The following is a 20,564-nucleotide window of genomic DNA, read 5'->3' on the forward strand; positions in this document are numbered from 1 at the left end:
AAGCAGTGGTATCAACGCAGAGTACTTCACCAGATGACTTTTCAGTCTTATCATGTCCATAGCATACAGAAATCGTTTTGTAGAAAATATGTTGAGAAATAAAATAGATTTAATACAGTTTCACGAAGCTGTAATTTATATTATAATAATATTTATATTATCTTATTATAATATTTATATTATAATAAGATAATTTATCTTTCCTTTTTTCTATAAATATGCATTTCATCTCTGTTAAATAGTTCTTAATTATCTGTGTGTGTGTGTGTGTGTGCGCGCGCGCGCATGTGTATGATATTATTTACATATTTTAATAGAATGCGGACGTATCTAGGATATTTTAAAAATATGACTATATGATTCTATATAATAAAATGTTTTTTATTTGTATAATTATAGTTTATTTAAGTTCTAAATAATATTTTCATATAAACGTAATAAAAATATTAGTAAGATAAAGTAATTAAGATATAGTTATGGGGAAACATTAATAAAAAGAAAATACTCGTGCTATCATTATGATATTGTACTTCTTATCGGACGTTATGTTGCATTTTATTTTGAACATAATAGTTGTAAATACTTATGAGTTAAATTTTATTCATATAGTCTCATCATCCAGTCACTCAAAGTATATAACTGTCTCATTATTCTGTATATAAAAATATTACGGTAAGATTATCAAAAACTAAATATTTGCGAGATATTTTATTTTTTATACCAAAATATGTCAGATTAAGATATAAAATAACTCGAGAAATACTTAATGAAAAAATAGTTTATTATAGTGTTTTGAAAAGCTCTCGGGATAAACTACAAGAATATGTAATGAAAATGGAAATTTCTATTTAAAAATTTGAAGGTAACCTTTATGTGATCTTCAAATAATTATTTGAGGTCAAACAAATGATACCATCTTATCCCCCTCGAAGCCATAAAACTTTTGTACAAGACATTTTTTCGTATTTTTCATAATTTTCGAAATATTTGCATAGGAAAATTAAAATGAAACATCCTATATATATATATTTCCGTAGCATCTCATTACATTTTTAAATGCAAAACATTAATAAAAACCATTGATTTGTAAAAATAAAATTGTTTAAAATATGTAAATTTTATCATTTTTTAATGAATTTTAAACCGTTTTTTTTCTAATAAATTTGAATGAGAAAACAATATTGTTTTCATGTAATATTTTCAATAATTAATTGCAAAAATGTTTTTACCTGATAAAAAGGTATTAGCCAAGGAATCGTCATCTTGCCCTACCGTTGATCCAATGAGCACGACTAAAAGGATGATGCCTCTAGAAGCGGTTCTCAGTATCATCTTCAACCTGTCTCTAGTTGGTTTTACTTCTATTTCTTCGATAGGAAGAATAATGAAGAAAGAGATAAAAAGAAAGAAAGAAAGAAAGAAAGAGATTATTTCCAAGACACTAAATTGATGCACTATTTTATTTGCGCGATTTTGATCACGTGCGTATCAAACTGTCGTTCTTTATCGCGAGAGAATTTAGCGATGTTTAGAATGTTACGTTGTGCGGATCCACATTGCTTTCCTCATCTTGTTTGACAGGGACTGACTGGATAGCCGCTTGTGGGTCAGGGTATGCAGACCCCCACCTTCGCATGATAGCGACTCAAGAAGGTGTGCGTATCTGTTTTTCTCTTTTTCTCTCTTTTCTCTCTTTTTCTATGCGTGCGTATGTGTATGCATCTCTGCGTATATAATGTGAGGGAAAGAGAAAGGAGTGGGGGAAAAAAAAGAAATATGAGCGAGAGAGATGGACTAGCTTTGTGATTGCTATTTAGAAGGGATAGGGTTGTTGAGAGAAACTGTGTTGATTTTAACTTTTTGCTTTTAGAATGCGTTGTTAAAGACGAAATTATCAATTTAAACTATTGCCAATATAAGCCCGTAAAGATTCAATCGATATTAATTAATGCGTTATAAAATATTTTGAGACAATATTTTAGATGAAATACTAGTTGTACAATTTTTGTTGTCTTATATATAATGTTGTCTTCAAAAAAAAATTTATTTTGATAAGAAATTTTATTTACGGATTCGAGTTTTTTGTACTAGAAAAATTTTACATTGAAATTTAATCAGATGATTCGTGGCTGCTCTCGTGGCTTTCTCGATAACTTTAATCATCTAACATAAATAATCTTCTTGGAATGCTTCTTACGCGCCATGTACTTGTACATGACATAGTTTCAGTTTATCCTCATCGCTTCTTCTGTGATTCCTTTACTCTTCTTTTACTTTTTTATGCTCGGATTTCACTTTTCTCCTATTTTCCTCAGATTTACACATTTTTCTTTTTTTTCTTCTTTCTTTGTCTTCTTTCTTTAGCCCTTCCGTCGGTCCCTCTTTCATTTTATGTCTACCATGTACATCACCGATAAATATGTGTATACCGATATACACACCAGCGTACACATACAAGTGCAAATGTGTACATGTGCGCCTAGCGGTACTTTATCCGTAAATGTACGAGATACCGTACGATTTATTTTTCTTCAGAATTGATCACTTTTTGTATAAGCATCGTCTTACGATTGCATACACATTTTTGATGGTGGAGTTTCACAAAACTCCATAATGGCTATACTGGATAATTGGCTATTAAATGGATATGAAATTTATGACAAATTAATTCCTCAATGTCCTAAGTCTTAAAACACTAATTATCTGTGATAATTTTATGGTATCGACAAAGATGAGAATGAAAGAAATTTGTGAGGTAAAGAGAAAAACGACTATGTTTTATTCTTTCACAAAACATCTTTAAAAAAAAGAAAAAATATGCATTTTTCGATACTTAAAATAGTCTTAGGTGAACTACATTAACTAGAGTATACATAAATTTCTCTATGCACATTGTATTAAACACATAAGATAGATTCTTGGTATTCGGTACTTTATATTTAATAAGCGATTAATTTTTGTTTATATATATATATATATATATATATACTGGGTGGCCCATTTTAATCCATCCAGTCGAATATCTCAAAAACCAAGCCCGGAAGAGAAAAATGTTTCAAACAAAAGTTGTGTTGCTTCAAAAGGGCCATAAGATGGTGACAATGATTTGACCTTGGAAAATTATTTGAAGGTCATATGAAGGTCAACTTTAAAATCTTAAATGGAAACCCCCATTTTTTATTTAGTATTCTTGTAGCTGACATCGAGAGCTTTCCAAAACACTATAATAAAGTATTTTTTTATTAAGTACTTATTTTATATTTTAATTTGACATTTTGATATAAAACATTAAATATCTCGTAAAATATTTAGTTTTTGATAATCTTACCGTAATACTTTTATGTATAGAATAATGATACAAATCAATTAGTGCAAAAAAAAAACAAATAATTGTTTAAAAAAATACATCGTAAATAATTTTTTTAAAAACTATTATTTTTTTATACTAATTAATTTGTATCATTATTCTCTACATAAAAGTATTACGGTAAGATTATCAAAAACTAACTATTTTATGAGATATTTAATTTTATATATCAAAAAATGTCAGATTAAAATATAAAATAACTCAAAAAGTACTGAATAAAAAATAGTTTATTATAGTGTTTTGGAAAGCTCTCGAGGCAAGCTATAAGAATACTAAATAAAAAATGGGGATTTCTATTTAAGATTTTAAAGTTGACCTTCACATGATCTTCAAATGATTTTCCAAGGTCATATCATTGTCACCATCTTATGGCCCCCTTGAAGCCACACAACTTTTGTCTGAAACATTTTTCTCTTTCAGGCTTGGTTTTTGAGATATTCAACTGGATGGATTAAAATGGGCCACCCAGTATATATATATATATATATATATATAATGTTTTTTAATCTTAGATCTTCGTACTTTGCAAGTTTTATATATATTTATAACAAAATTTGTTTATAACAGTAACTGAAAGAATTATATATGTAACTTAATGGAATCATATATGTAACTTGATAGAATCATGTATAGTCAAATATAGTAATATATGTTAAATAAAACACGTTTTTAGATTTGTAATTTATATATCAAATATTTATAATAATAAAAGCATTTGTTTTATAAAAAATATTGTTTTCTTTCATATACACATTAAATATTGATTCTAATAATCATAATAGAAATTTCTGTTCAGAAATTAATAAGGTTCTAAATAAATGAAAATGAATGACTAAATTTTTGAAAATCACAAATTGCATCTTCGCGGGACAAAAAGAGCCAACGCAGGTCCTGCGTTATTAAATTATAAAAAAAATTTTGTTTGTATTAATGCTTGATTTAATCAGATATATAATTCTATTTAGTTATAAGGATTGTAGATTACATTTCTAAACGACCAAACTTAACAAAATTATATAAAAACACGCTACATACTCTTTTTATTAAAATATTAATTTAATAAAAAATAATTTACCATAGAAGTATGCGTCTTAAAGATTGATGTGTGAGTCTGCATAATCTAATACAATTACTATTAACTAATTATTCTGTTTGTATTAGATCATATATTCTCTATAATCATATGTAATCATATGTATTTATATATGATCTTGTATATGTGTCCACAAATAGTTATATTCTTCATTATATTTGTTAATACGTAATACAAATTTAGTCAAATATCATCGTATATAATTCTACTCGGTTAGATTTATCGCAATATATAATCAGATATAATATCCGATATAATCATATATGATTTAATAAGATTTTTATTTAAGCTAATATCATAATATCTGATATCATATATCTCTTAATATCTATAATATTATATCAGATATTAATAAAATATACATAAAATTACATATGTTGTTGGATATTCTTATTACTAATTATATATAATTGTATCTGACTATATTATACTGTTTTTTTTTTCAAGTAATACGTTTACAAAATGACACTTTTTATCAAGAATTTCTTGATTTCTTATAAATCGTAGAAGTTACGGTACCGCCGGTATTAGCATTGCCTAGGATACTAGATACAGGTTGCGTGGTCGGATTTAAATCTCTTTGTATGTATGCGTGCGTGTATATGTATAAATGTGCATATATGCGTGTGCGCGTGCGCGACTTTCTACTGTCTATTATGTTATAAATAATATTTTTTATTTACCATAAAATAATTTGTTAATTGATAAACAAAGTTTTAGTAGTCAAATAATGATCTAACTATTTTAGCTTTATTTGCTACTCGTCAAGATAAAATTTGTAAATATATTCCATATTTATTTGCATTAATATTTGGGTGTTTATATATTTGTATATTGCCTGTGTAAATGTGAAACTGTTTGTGTATTTATGTGAATATGTTTAAGAATTTGCAATTACTAAAAAAATCTCACAGAGATAAAAAAAATATGCCAAGTACATATATGAAAAAATAAGAACAGATATGAGATTAGTATCAAATATAGTAAATTGTATATACATATATGCTATCAATTCATAACGACACTAAATGAATTAGGTTTCCTCGAGGGGTTGGTCATTGAGATAATTTTTGTACAAGGGCTAAGTAATTCAACGGCAATCCAAAGAAAATTTTGGGTAATCCAAGGTAATTTGTGGTAATTCTAAAAAATCTTTAGCATTCTCAAGTAATCTAATAGGAAATCTAAGTAATCTAAGGGTAATATCAAATAATCTGTAGATAATTCTAGGTATTCTTAAGATAGTCTCAGATAATTTGAGGTAATCTAAGGTAATCTTTAATTTTTGAAGTTAGTCATTGACAAACTTGTATCTTTTTACAATAATATACATTTGCAATTGATACTAGACTTGCGCTAGGGATGCAAGATCGACTGTTCTCCACACGCATTTGTTTGTTACGTATACCCGACACATCTAGCCACCGAGAAACAAACACATATCGGAAACGCAGTCTTTCATATGTTTCCGAGTCTGTACATGTACATTCCGTCCTGCGAGAGAATAACTTCGATCTGCGCATAGGCGGGCAAAGTGGGGAGAACATAGCGAGATATTCAATATCGTATACGTAGATACGGCATCTATGGGTGGAGACCTGCGCAAAACGGATGAGTTTTTGTCCGATCTGAGGTCATTCTTTCTCTGGACAGAGTATAAGTTTCGAGACGCTGCTCGCTCTGTGCTTAATACAGTTTCTGTTATTATTTTGTGGTTTTATTATTGAAATCGATCAAAATGGAAAATTCTGGACAATCATCGAGGGAACTACCAATTGAAATCAACACGGAAGATACAGCATTGATGAATTTTAACAGTAAATTAAAAATTTTGCCAAGTTATTTGATCGAACTGTTAAAAGAAACAGGATATTACAGTGAAAGTTCTTTTCTTTCAATTCACGAAAAAGACATTGAAGAAATAAAAATCTTTGCAAGAGAGCAACTTCATTTGTTAGTGGATAAAAAATGTCAAATATTTGTCAATTATGTCAAATATTATTGTCCATTGTTTTCCAAAAGACCTGAAATGTTTAAAATAATAGGAGGATTCAAAAAGCAAATTTTCGCATTGTCTCAATAGTTGCAGAGAGAAACCCAAACAAGTAATAAAAATGTAAATAAAAAAAAAATCGTCATAAAAAAACGAGACGATTTATCGGACAATGAGGAAAATTCTGATTCAATTACACGGACCAAGACAATAAATTTACATTTAAAAATGAAAAAAATTAAAAATTTATACTAGACTGGATAGAGCAAAAAATAAATAAGGCATCAAATACAAATGAAAATGATTATTTAATAGAAAAAATAAAAAATATTAAAATTAAAGTTGAAGTTAGGAATTAAAACTTTATTTTTGCTACTGTTAGTTTCTTTTCAAATACATCCATAAAAATAATCAAGTGCAATAAAAATGCAAATAATGCAAATGCAAGATAGATGGTGAGCAATTTTTACAAACATTTTTTTAAACATTTAAGCAATACTCAAAACGACACGTTGACAGCATTTCGGACTTTTTTTTAAAAATCATCCTTACTAACGTCTTATTTTTCAAAAATTAATGTTAATAAAAATTTGCGTAAAGATTTGAATACTGTTCAAAATAAAGAATCGAAACGAAAGTCATCTTCAGAAATAATTCCAATCGAAGATACCGAAGAAACCGAGAAAAAAACAATCTCGGAGACCGTTGTAGAAAAAAATAATTTCAACCCGGATTCAGGATCGTCAAATTTTTAATGGATAATACTGGAAAAAATAAGATGGTGTGCAGTACTAAAACTACAGTTTCAAAAAAATTATCATCTAGTAAAAAATACAATCAACAAAATCGATTAAAAAGAAAATTATAAATAATATTTCTAAATCAAATGTTCATTACTCAATATTTTTCCTATATTGATAAAATTTTTGCAGAAAATATTTTAAAGAAAGCGTTTTTTGAGCAAGCCGAGGAACTTCGATGTCTTAAAAAAAATATTGCTTCGATCCCAAATAATATTGATGGTTTTTTTAAACGACTTTTTGAAACAGCAATTCTCAACAATACTAAAAAGAATCCGAAAAATAATCAATATGAAGAATCTTTTAAGAGATTTTGCACATATCTTTTCATTAGGTAAGGATGCATTCCGCAATTTTTATATATTTGTATTTTTAGTTAATTTTAGCTTTTTTGAATTTTGTTTTGAATAATACTTTACATGTCAATTTGAATGGCATTATTTCATCTGTATTCACTATCAGCAGGATAATAAATTGCAATCATTATTCGCTTCGAGAAGGTGAATTCCGTTTTAAGGAAGTAACTTTTTAACGCAAAAAAATGTGCCTAAAGTAATTTGGCTTAGTAAAGATGCGACTGGAATTACCGGCAGGCTCGAATATTCATTACATGAAAATTGTATTGTAGGTTTTGTTTTATCATTAAATGACAATGGCCTACCAAAGGTTGAATACTTTAAGATGAATAAATAATCTTTCTTTTTCCGACAATTATCAAATTGATTTTTCATAAAATTATCGGATTGTGATTTTTAGGCAACAATTTATAACGAAATAAAAAGACAATTTCAAGAAGAACGTATTTCTAACCATGCTTACCCAGAAAACAAAATAATGCAAACTTTGTGCAAAGTTTGCAGCAAACTCGAGCATGCCTTTACAGCAAAATTGTGACAAGGTGTATCCGCAAAAAGCTTAGCTTTTGCTGGCAAAGCTTGTCGCAATAGTATGATGCACATTTTACATTTTTAAATAATATAGCAAATCTTGCTGTACATGGCATGACAGTAAATTTGTGGCAAGAACAGGACAAACCTTGCTGTGCACGGGATGACAACAAATTTGTGGCAAGAATAGGGCAAACCTTGCCATCGGCATGATAGCAAATTTGTGGTAATTTTCTGTATAGGGTGATTCAGAAACTCTGCGACAAACTCTGAGGAACGATAAATCTCGCAGAGAAGAATATTTTTTGTGAAGCAATCCATCATGTTTTCTGACGCGTCGTTTAAAAATATGCGACCGCGCAGACAAGAATCTTAGGTGACATTTATTATAATTATGAAATGATGATAATACATGAATAATTGAAAATGAATTCATAATATGATGAATATATGAATTTTATATACAGGGTGTCCCATAATTCGTGGATCACCCGTCATGTGCAGGTAGAGCAGATGAAATCGAGAAGAAAAGTTCTTTACCATTTTTTTCTATAACACTTAATAAAAGAGTTATTATTGAGTAAAGTTTGGCCAAGCAGCGCCGATCTTTAGCCGGGCGCACGTCAGTGAGCCGCGCGCTTGATAATGTGCGTTGCTGCACTGGCGCGCACATAGCGCGCGGTTCATCGACGTGTGCCCGGCTAAAAGTTGGCGCTGATTAGCCAGACTTTATTCAATAATAACTCTTTTATTAAGGGCCGGTTGTTCCATCTTCCGATAAATCTCAGCTTACTTAACTGATTACTATCTATAGGGTAAATTTTATCGGGCAGTTTACCAGCTACTTATACGTGAGCGTTGTCCCATGTTTATTTATCCTAGTGGTAGTTACCAGCAGCCTAAGAAAGATATATCACGATAATTACTTCCGGAAACGAGTATTAGCAACTTCAAGTGGGTGCACGCTGTACTATAATATAACTTCTCACTGGATGCATGTAATATCAACAATCCTAACCGTTATTATTTTCTGGCGGAGTGTTATTACCCATTCGTATAAAATAATAATAGAATTCAAGTAAGATATAACAATTATCTACATATAACAAATAAATATATTATAGGTGATAATATCTTTTATACATTTTAATAATTTATGTTAAATAGATGGCCGAACCAAAAAAAGAGAGAAAGAGGTTCCAATTTCTCTAATAAAGAAATTGAATTATTGGTCCTCATTATACAAGAATTTAAAAATATAATAAAGTGCAAAAAAACAGATGCTTTAACTTGGCGAGATAAGGATGCTACATGGGAAAAGGTAGCTAAAGCATTTAACTCTAATTCTAGCGAAGTATTCCGATCTAAAAAAACATTGAAAGCAAAATATGAGGATATTAAAAAAAGCATCAAAAAGAAATTGGCCCATAATAGAATGGAACAGTTTAAGTCTGGTGGAGGTAAACCAGAACTTCGGCCCTTAACTGGTATTGAAGAAAGTATCCTTTCGATGCTGCCATCATCCATAGAAGGTCTACCATCTATATGGGATAGTGATCAATCATTAGATACTTGTATATCATTTTATAAGAGTTATGAGATATATATTATCTTATTTAAGATAGCTTTAAAAATATTTTATGGGATTTCAACAGAAACCTGCAAAGAAAATGCAACAATTGCAGATATAGAGATGAATTCCATGGGAACAAACAACAATATACATGTTGATAATATACATCTGGAGATAGTATGTATATTGTAAATGTATCAATACGCATATTTTAAGGCAGGAATAAAATAATGAACAACACATTCTTTATCTAACAGAATAGCCCTACAAGATCACTTGACACAGAAATAGACATAGATTTCTTAATGAATAATGAAAACAAAGAAAATAATGGAGAAACTAAAACATCAGACAATGAAGAAAATAATAGAGAATGTAAGAAGAAAAGAAATACTACTGGTGGTATAACTACGTATAAGGAAACTGGTGTTTCTATATTGAGAAAGATAATAGCGCCAGAACTACGCACTAATAAAAGGTTGAAGAAAATGCACCAGCAAATTCCACATGAAACCTCAGATCGAGACCAAGACATGAAAGAAGAACTTCACGAAATAAGAATGAAGATATTAAAGAAAGAACTGGAGATTAAAGAAAGCCAATTCTTCGCAGATCTGGAATTAAATGAAAAACGACTAAAGGCCGCTACAGTTGAAAACGAAATAAGGGTCCTGCAAAAACAGATAAAGGAAGCTGAATTAAAAATATTGCTCAAAGACTGATTGATTCATATATAACCTTTTTTTATGTATTATATTAATATATATTACATAAAATAGATGTAGATAAAATAGATGTTAAGGTTATGCTATAATAGTTTATAACATGTTACAAAATAAATATTTCATTCCTGATGTCAGAATATATTTATTTTTACCAATTGTACACCTCAACGGACAAGACTGTAAAAAATTGTGTTAATCAGAAAAAAATAGTTGTCCCCAAATGTATAGAAAATAATACATTACCGTGCAAAATATGTATCAATTAGTGACCGTCGTACATTAGCATTATCAATTCCATTATGATATTGTACTTCTTGAATTTCCAATTCCTCAAATGCAGCTTCAACATCGAAATCGGCTAGAGGATCAGGTTCTGCTTCGTCTCGTGCAATATTATATAGTACTGCAGTAGCCACTATTACAGCTTGTGCAGTTAAGAGTTTGATTCTTAAACCAAATGCCAGTGCAGCAAATCTTCGTTCCCATACTCCAAAACTTCTTTCAATGACATTTCATGTTCGTATTTGAGACTCATTATATTGTATAATTGTTCAGCTTGAGTATGCGTTTCAAGTAGTGGTGTCAATAAAAAATTGGAACAAGCGTAACCACTATCACCAAGTAATAGTGCATCTCCCATTTCGCCATTAATAAATCTTGCACGTATTCTGCTAGCATTAAAAATGGTAGAATCATGGGTTGAACCAGGCCACCGTGCTACAAGATCTAAAAATTTTAAAGTGCTGTCACAAACAGCCTGCACATTTATAGTAAATATCCCTTTTCTACTTCTGTATACTTCAGCCTTTTCTCCACCTATAAATAAAAGCAACCCAGACAGCACAAGGATGTCCTTAGGACGTCCAAAGGGCATCCAGGACATACATGTAGGATATCCTCAGGATATCCCATTGTAATCCTCAGATCTCCTTTGGATATCCTGAGGAAGAGTAAATGATAGCCGTATATTAATCCCTGGAGAATCCAGGGAGATCCTGTGGAACATCCTAAGGATTTTTATAGGATATGTTAGGGATATTTTTTGTATGTTTCAAGGAGCAAATTTTAAAATTTCAATATAAATTAAAATTATGTTTTGTTATTTACTGCCAATATTAAAAATCTAATATTAAAAATAGTTCACCGTTCTTTAATATTTGAGGCTTTCGTGCTGTACATGAATATTTTAGATTTGGCTCCCGGGTTTGAGTTGTGTAATATTTTCTAAACAATCCAATATCTGAATTCCCTATGTTGGGATTGCATCAGAAATTGAACTGATAGAAAATAATTACATTTGTAATTTCCTGTCAGTTGCTCTTTGCAAGCTTTATATAATTCTCATGACCAAATCTCAAATACGAGTTCGCGTGTCGCATAGCGGTAAACAAACGAACTAGCGGTTGAATACTATTGTTTGTAAAGTTTTTGGAAAGTTGCGAACAGTAACATTTCTCATGAAATATTAAATAAATAATAATTTTGGATATATGAAAATGTGCGCATCAAATTTAATTATTAATATTAAACGAAATTAATGTTAACAATTAATTGCACATGTATATGGCCTCTGGAAATCCAAAAGACATCCAATATAATAGACAGGGCAGATATATCCTACAGACACCCAGGGGTTATCCAGTGGACTTTTGTAGGACATTAATACTTATTATAATACTTTAGATTTTTAAATTATATTAAATAGCCGACACAACTAAAAATAATTATGTATGCATATTAAATTTTTATAAATATATTTATAATAATATCTTAAAACATCCTACAAATGTCCTGAACCGTCCTGGACATATTCAGGATGATCCTGAGGATGTTTTGTGCTGTCTGGGAATATGGATGAAATACTATAGATTTACTATTTATTATTTTTAACTTAATACATATCTGGCGATTGTATTTTAACATGAGTACAATCAATAGCTCCTATGACTTTAGGAAAACGAGCAATGTTGTAAAAACTTTCTTTTGTGTGCCTTAGACTTTGATTTAAATTAGGACAATGAATATATTGTGGACGTAAAGACGCTATTGTTTCTGTAACCTTTTTTATAATCCTGCACATGGTGGATTTGTGAATGCCACCAAAATCATCAATTGCAACTTGAAAGGTTGCATAGAATCTTAAAGTAAGTAATAGCTGATGTAGTGGTGATACAGCATGATTTCTGAAATAAAATATATATATATACATATACATAGGGTGTAACAGAGCGCCTGTATCAGGCGTTTTTTAAGTGTTATAGAAAAAAATGGTAAAGAACTTTTCTTCTCGGTTTCATCTGCTCTACCTGCACATGACGGATGATCCGCGAATTATTGGACACCCTATATATAAAATTCATATATTTATCATATTATGAATTCATTTTCAATTATTCATATATTATCATCATTTCGTAATTACAATAAATGTCACCTACGACTCTTGTCTGCGCGGTCGCATATTCTTAAACGACGCATCAGAAAACATGATGGATTGCTTTACAAAAAATATTCCTCTCTGCGAGATTTATCGTTCCTCAGAGTTTGTCGCAGAGTTTCTGAATCACCCTATACAGAAAATTACCACAAATTTGCTATCATGCCGTACACGGCAAGGTTTGCCCTATTCTTGCCACAAATTTGCTGTCATCCCGTGCACAGCAAGGTTTGTCCTGTTCTTGCCACAAATTTGCTGTCATCCCGTGCACAGCAAGGTTTGTCCTGTTCTTGCCACAAATTTACTGTCATTCACCGCGAATTATATGTTGTTATGGCCCAGCTTTTACAAAATAACACTCCATCAATTTTTGGTACAGATAATCGGTTTACAGCTTCCGATGTTTTGAAAAGATGGATAAGAATGCAATCTATGGCTAAAGAATTTGGTATCACAATTTTGGATCACTCATCTGATGGTGATACTACACTTATGAAAGTTATGAAAACTGCATATAAACTTTCAGCTTTTGCCGAAAATAAGTGGTCTTGGTTCCATTGTATGAAATCTCCTAATTCAAATGCGTTGGTCTGCCAAGATACTATACATATCGGTATAAAATTGAGAACGTGATTTTTACATAAAAAAGTGAATTTACAAATAGGCAATTATGTAATCAATAAAAAGCATTTTGAGTATCTTATACTCAATTTTGAAAAAGATAAACGCTTATTAACTATGTCTAATACAAATGGAGAAGATAAAATGAATTATAGGACTGTGGAAAAAATATGTGATCCGATAGTAACGAATATTTTAAGTGAAAAGGTAGCCAATGTGAAAGGTTCTGTGATTTATTTAGAAGCAATAAGAAATATTTTACAGTCATTTTTAAACAAAAATTTGACTCAGAGAAAGAGATTAATTTTAACTTATAAATCTGTATTTATTTTCTGAATATGGCGAAACTGGATCTTAGAATAAAATAATGTAACTCTTTCAAAAAATTTCATTAGTTTAAATTCCTATATGTCAATAGAAATCAATGCTCACTTCTTACTTATGCTTTTGCAAACAATTTTATCTTAGTCTAACTTGAATTTTAATATGTGCGTCCCATGGTTGATGAATAGCCAACCATGCAAACAAATTTTAAGTGAAACGCGAAGCTTGACCTCTACTTTCTCCACAATAGTCAATTTTAAATGATATTTAAATGATATTATGAATAGAATTTAAAAAATTTAAATTATACAAAACTTTAAAAATGATTTAAAACAGTGCTCGGATTTAGTTGCACATTTCGGCCCAATTCCGAGGCTCACGCCTATTGCCCCCCATTCACCGCTCGTGCGTTAGCGACGCGAAAATTCTCAAAATTCTGAAAGTCTTTCTTCAATATTTTATATTTCATTGATATAAAATATTGAAGAAAAACTTTTAATTATAGAGAAGTATTGTCTTATTATTATATTTGGGCATTCTTATATGCGGACGCTCCTGAGACAAAGCATCACGCTCCTTAGTTACGCGTATCTGGCGACTCGTCGCTAACGCACGATCGATGAGTGTGGGAGGGGGGGGGGGGGGGGCAATAGGCGTGAACCACGGAATCGGACCGAAATGTGCAACTAAATCCGAGCACTGCAATAAAGATTTGTTTTGTAAAATTGCCGTTTTTTTTCTTAAGCAGTAAAAATCTAAAATCGATAGTCTCGAAGATACCTATCATAGTGGTCTATAGAGACATTCTAAAGAAAATATTATATATTAAATGTAAATATTTAATTTTTGTATGTATTAATCTTTTCATTATTTAGCAAATATACATTTGTATATTATGAGTTATTTATTTGTATTGAGTCTATGTTTAAATACGGCCCGGGCACGCTAAGTTTTCATATCTTACTTCGATCTGAAGATTATTTATGCGACTTAGAATCTGCGTAAAACTTTCTTTTAAACTATACATCATGTAAAAAATGCTTTAGGAATTAAAAGAAGCCTAATTCATTTAGTGTCTATTATGAATTGATAATATATATAATTTACTATACTTGGCGCTAATTATTGATCTCATATCAGTTTCTACTTTTTAAAACTTTTTATTATGTAGCAGTTGAAATATTTTTTTATGTACTTGCCGTATTTTCTTTTCTTTGTGAGATTTTTTAGTGGAATATAAAAGAAAGTAGACAGTAACTAAAATAGTAAAACCTGGTATTCGGGTAAACTGGGTATCTCTGTTTCTTAGGCCTGTGTCCACGATCCGAGAACTCGGTCCGAGTTCTAGTTCCGAGAAAAAGTTACTAGAACTCGGATCGTGGACACACCGAACTTGGATGCAAAACTCGAATAAAAAGCTCGGATGAAAAAATGCGTCGCGTCCCATTTTTTCGTAACAGTTGCTAAGTTCATGTCAGTATAAATTCAGGCAACCAACCTTTTAAAAGCAATTGTGACATTAACGAGAAAACGTCTTTGTTTAATGATGACGGTAAGTTAAAAATAATAATAAATAATAATAAAAATAATAATGAATATAATATTAAAAAATTGATATAAATAAAGATTATATTAGATCAATATTGAATGGATTAAATTTATTATATTTTACATTTTAGATCCATATAAATCAATAACATAACCTCAGAAGGCATTTTTATTTAAAAAATTATATTTGAAATTGAATTACAAAATAATGAGAAGAGGAGACTTTCAGTCTTCGACACAATGTATTTCCATTTAAAAATCACAAATTGTAAATTTCGTTCAAGAGAAAAATGGATTCTAGTAATAATGGATAATTTGTTATTAAAATCCACTGTTTTCTTGAATCAAACTTGCAGTTTATGATTTTTAAATTAAAATACATTGTATCAAACGGCTAGAAAATTGTTCATCTTATTATTCTAGAATTTGACCTTAAATATAATTTGTTTTATTAAAAATGTTTAAAATTTATGTAACCTTACAGACTCCTTTTAATCTATTAAATTTGTCATGGAAATTTGAAAGAATAATATTTTTTGTTTACAGAATATGGATAACAAACAAAACGTCAGAACATTGGTAATGTTATACGAGCAGCATCCTTGCCTATATGTTACAAAATCTGTTGAATATCATAATCGCAGTAAACGTGATCAAGCACTGCAAACAATATGTCAAAATTATCAGGATATCACTAATCAGCCAATAACAGTTGATACAGTAAAGAAAAAAATTAATAACTTGCGATCGCAGTACTTAGACCAAATAAACAAAATTCGGCAGTCAAAAGTGAGTGGGGCTTCAGCCGATGAAGTATACAAGTCCACGTGATGGTTATTTGACGATTTGTCATTCCTGAATGTCCACATTGCGGCTAGATCAGGAGAATCTTCATTAATAGTAATTGCAAAGAATATATTACCATTTTCAGTTATTAAATTACAATTTTCAAACTGTTTAAATTATAATTAATTACAGCATTCCAATCGGCAACCTGATGCATCAGATGATACCATGAGTATCGTGAATCTAAATAACGATTCATTGATAGAGGAGTTACAATATACGGATACATGTGATCTTATCAGAAATAATGGTAATAAGAGTTATATTGATCCTGTTAAAACTAAACAATTTTTAAAACCGTTTTTTAATTTATTTTTCTATTATTTATAATTGTTAAAGCCGACTGTAATAATCGTCGTTCGCCTACTCCCTCGGTATCCAATTCAAGCAGATCATCAAGTCGTACAGAGCGTTACAAAAAAAAAGAAGCTTCGACAGAAATATCAGATGTCAGATTAAATTTTTGGAAGGCTGCATCTCAAACATTGATGAATATATCTGATGGTGATGAAAACGCCCAAGACGGAATACATCATTGGATCCTATACTTGGAAAGCGAATTACGTAAAATAAAAGACAGGAAAAGATTGAAACGATTGCAAAGAAAAATTATCGAATTAGTAGATAATGAAAACAATGAATAAAGAAAACCTATTACTTTTAAAATTATCATTTATAAACAAGAGAATTTCATCATTTTGATACAATACTTATAATAATTGCAATAATAATAGATGCTATGACTTTTTTATTTGTTAAAATAATATTACTTTTGTATGTCAATGTATAGTGATATTTTCTTGTTTTGGAACATTGTTTAAAAATTTATGTTATTGTAAATGTGTAAGGGTGATAAAAAAAATCAATCGCGTGCGAGAAGACTTAAATTTTATGATTGTTACACATATATAAAAGAGATTTAGTTTTTATACTTATTAGTATGCTTATAGATATATTACTTTCATTCTTATAATTGCCAATCATATTTATTGTTATTAAATATAACTATTCTTCTGTGTGCCATAATTAATAAAACAAAAATTTGTTTTCAATACATTTTATTTGAAATATATATTTCAATTCATTAGATTAGTACAATTTATTTACAATTTACCCCAAATTATGCTTTATATCTAGATTCTTCAATTTTTAAATCATATGCTCTTGCCATTCAACAGCTCCAACAGTATTAAAATATCGTTTGAATTCATCACGAATATGAATGGCATTTCTATTAGATCTTACATTAATAATTTCTAAATCGCGTAATTGTGCATTATTATTTCTCCATTCACCAGGTGATATTGTACGATTTTCTACATTTTCAATGTCTATTGTTCCATGTAAATATGCACCATTTTCGCGACAGAGATAATTATGCAAGGCACAACATGCGAGGGTAATAATTTGAACTGTATCAACTGATAAGTATATTGTCGACAAAAGAACACGAAATCTATTTGCTAATATTCCAAAACTATTTTCAACAATTCGCCTCCCTCTACTGAGTCTATAATTGAATATTTGTTTATCATGAGTCAAATTTCGTGACGGATACGGTTTCAGTATATGCTTTTGCAAAGGAAAAGCATTATCAGCTAATAAAACATACGGCATAGATTCATGCCAGGCAAAGGCTTATCTTCTGGTATATTAAGTGGATTTTGAGAATTATTTAATAGTTGTGGGAAATCACTATCACGAAAAACTCCTCCGTCGCTTATTCTGCCATTAACGTCAACGTTGACATATATAAATTGATAAAGAGCGTCAACTACTGCTAATAAAACAATGCTGTTGGTACCCTTGTAGTTATAATACATTGATCCGTCCTTAAGTGGCACTTTGAATTCTATATGTCGCCCATCCATAGAGCCAATACAATTTGGAACATTCCATAGTTGAAAATAATTATTTGTAATTTCTGTCCACTCTTTATTTGTACCTGGTGTCTGTAAAAATTATATGTTAAATATATCTTCATTATTAATTTCAGAAGTTCATATATCGTGTTTTATTTATTTATCTTTAAATAATCTCTTCGAAGAACTTCATAAATAATGCGACTTGTTTCAGGAATGATACGAGAAATGGTACATGCTGGAATTCTCATAGAATATTCTAAACTTCTATAAGCTTCACCAGTGGCTAAAAATCGCAGAGTGATTGATACATGATCTCTCGGCGAGATACATTCTCTCATGTTCGTATTTTGACGTTGTATAAATGGTTTCACCATATCAACAAGTTGATCGAATAAATCAATTCGCATCCTGAAGAATCTTTGGAAACATTCGCTGTCTTCGAATCTCAATTCTTCGTGCGCTAAATGAATTGTCCCCCTGAGATCTCGATTTCTTCGAACTATCCATTCGCGCGTCCAAACCGATCGGCGACGTCGTTGCCGTTTGAATTCTTCTTGTTCAAGTTCCTTGTCTTGCTCAACAGCTTCGGCTAATAAAACAATAGCCATCAACTTTTTCAGTTTCCGCTTTTTATCGGTCATTTAAAAAAAAAATGTTAATTATAAATGTTTGGATGACACCAAGGCTCAAAAAAACTAAAAATTTCACACCATTCAAGTAATTATTGTCGTTACAATGAGAAACAAAAACTTAATAATAAAATAAAAACTTACGGTTATAATTCAATATTTATACCCTTCCAACAATATTAAAAGTACGATGTTTGGAGGTTATAACTTTATCTGTTTATTTATCATCTCAATTGTACACATTAAAACACATGTTGGTACTTGGTTAAAATTACGAGTCTAACTTCACATAGCTGACTGTAACACCATCTGCATTCAACAGAGGACAAACATCTGGTGATAAAAACTCTGTCCGAGAACTCGGATCGAGTTCTCGGATCGTGGACACAGGCCTTTTGTGGCAAGTACTATCTTTGGCTAACTTGCGTTATTAGTTGTAGATTGATGCCATCATTATTTTGAAATGAACTGTGCATACGATATTCCTTTTTTGAGAGTTCAAAATTTTCAGGTCAAAAAAGATCGATATTGGAGCAACAATCGAGTTGTTATGGACTTTTTCTACACAGAGCATCTGCTTCGGTAAATGCAACATTGCATTCTGTATACAGGGTACTCGACAAGTAAGTGACCAAATAAATGGTGGAGATATATTGGATCAAACTAAGTCGAAAGTCCTGAAATATTTTTTTATAACGCTTAATAAAAAAGTTATTATTGAGTAAAGTTTGGCCAATCAGCGCCGATCTTTAGCCGGACGCACGTCGGTAAGCAGTGCTCCTGATAGTGTGATGGCGCACACTTGATGCCTAAAGGTCGGCGCTGATTGACCAGACTTTATTCAATAATAATTCCTTTATTAAGCGTTATAAAAAAAAATATGGTTCAGGACTTTTCCACTCAGTTTGACCCAATTTACCTCCACCTTTCGTTTGGTTACATACTTGTCGGACATCATGTATAGAGAGTATATTGCATTAGTTTTGATCGTCACTTTGTTCGCCGGGATATAAGTAGTGTATCTAGGCCGGTCCTAAGTCTCGGTCCTCTGGGGGGGGGGACCGGCGCGGAAGATATGACGTCACGCGGGGAAGGGGACCGCGTCCTAACCGGTTGGCGAGGGGTCCGCGGAGAGGGGGGAGGGGGCCGCGTCCTAACCGATAGACGAGGAAACCGCTAACCTAACCTAACCTAACCGGTAGGCGAGGGGTCCACGGAGGGGTGAGGGAGACCGCGCGAAACCGATTAGCGAGGGATCCGCGGGGAAGAGGGAACGCGAAGATACGATGCCGCGAGTAGGTGTGACAGAGATAGCGCGAGGCGTCCGCGATGTATAAGAGAGGGATAGCGCGAGGCGGTGCGAGAGAGAGAGAGAGAGAGAGAGAGAGAGAGAGAGAGAGAGCATACGCGAGGCGGTGCGAGAAGGATAGCGCGAGGCGATCACAGGCACGAGGGAGAAGGATAGCGTCCGCATTGGTGTTGAAAAAGGATGACGTTCGCGGGAGAAAGAGATAAAGAGAGAGATAGCGCGAGGCATGCATGCATGCGTAGAAAAAGGAAAGAAAGAAGCACATAAATAAATGACACTTTAATTATAATAATAATAATATTTATTCAATAATTGTGTGTACATCATATAAATGTGTGTGTGTGTGTTAAAATAATAATAATAATAATAATAATAATAATAATAATAATAATAATAATAAAATAATAATAATAATAATAATAATAATAATAATAATAATAATAATAATAATAATAATAATAATAAAAATATGAAATATTTGCTAACAGAAAAACATTATATTAATATAAATTTAATATTTAATATATTACAAATTTTTAAAAATAGA

At 30.8% G+C, this 20,564-nt stretch overlaps 2 protein-coding genes and 3 pseudogenes across 2 annotated transcripts in view; 2 read left to right on the plus strand and 3 right to left on the minus strand.

The window, feature by feature from the left end:
- The window catches only part of Mas (trypsin-like serine protease domain-containing protein masquerade), a 35,049-nt gene extending 33,479 nt beyond the window's left edge, over nt 1-1,570 (minus strand). The window contains exon 1 of the mRNA XM_070305268.1: nt 1,230-1,570. Within this exon, the coding sequence (XP_070161369.1) occupies nt 1,230-1,332 (103 nt within the window). The 5' untranslated portion in view covers nt 1,333-1,570. The remainder of the gene's footprint in view (nt 1-1,229) is intronic.
- A 4,628-nt stretch (nt 1,571-6,198) lies between these two features.
- LOC138937565 (myb/SANT-like DNA-binding domain-containing protein 3) lies at nt 6,199-10,435 on the plus strand. Its single transcript, XM_070303952.1, has 5 exons — nt 6,199-6,277; nt 8,608-8,644; nt 9,308-9,714; nt 9,826-9,890; nt 9,971-10,435. The coding sequence occupies exons 1-5, from the start codon at nt 6,199-6,201 to the stop codon at nt 10,433-10,435; spliced, it is 1,053 nt and encodes a 350-aa protein (XP_070160053.1).
- Nucleotides 10,436-10,677: 242 nt separating this feature from the next.
- LOC138937572 (putative nuclease HARBI1) lies at nt 10,678-12,752 on the minus strand (annotated as a pseudogene).
- Nucleotides 12,753-15,917: 3,165 nt separating this feature from the next.
- On the plus strand, nt 15,918-16,858 carry LOC138937578 (uncharacterized; annotated as a pseudogene).
- A 505-nt stretch (nt 16,859-17,363) lies between these two features.
- On the minus strand, nt 17,364-18,720 carry LOC138938357 (putative nuclease HARBI1; annotated as a pseudogene).
- Nucleotides 18,721-20,564: the final 1,844 nt, after the last annotated feature.

Source organism: Polyergus mexicanus, unplaced genomic scaffold (assembly GCF_030449975.1).
Source record: "Polyergus mexicanus isolate NDT 795.1 unplaced genomic scaffold, iyPolMexi1.0 SCAF_1, whole genome shotgun sequence".
In the NCBI taxonomy this organism is placed as follows: domain Eukaryota; kingdom Metazoa; phylum Arthropoda; class Insecta; order Hymenoptera; family Formicidae; genus Polyergus; species Polyergus mexicanus.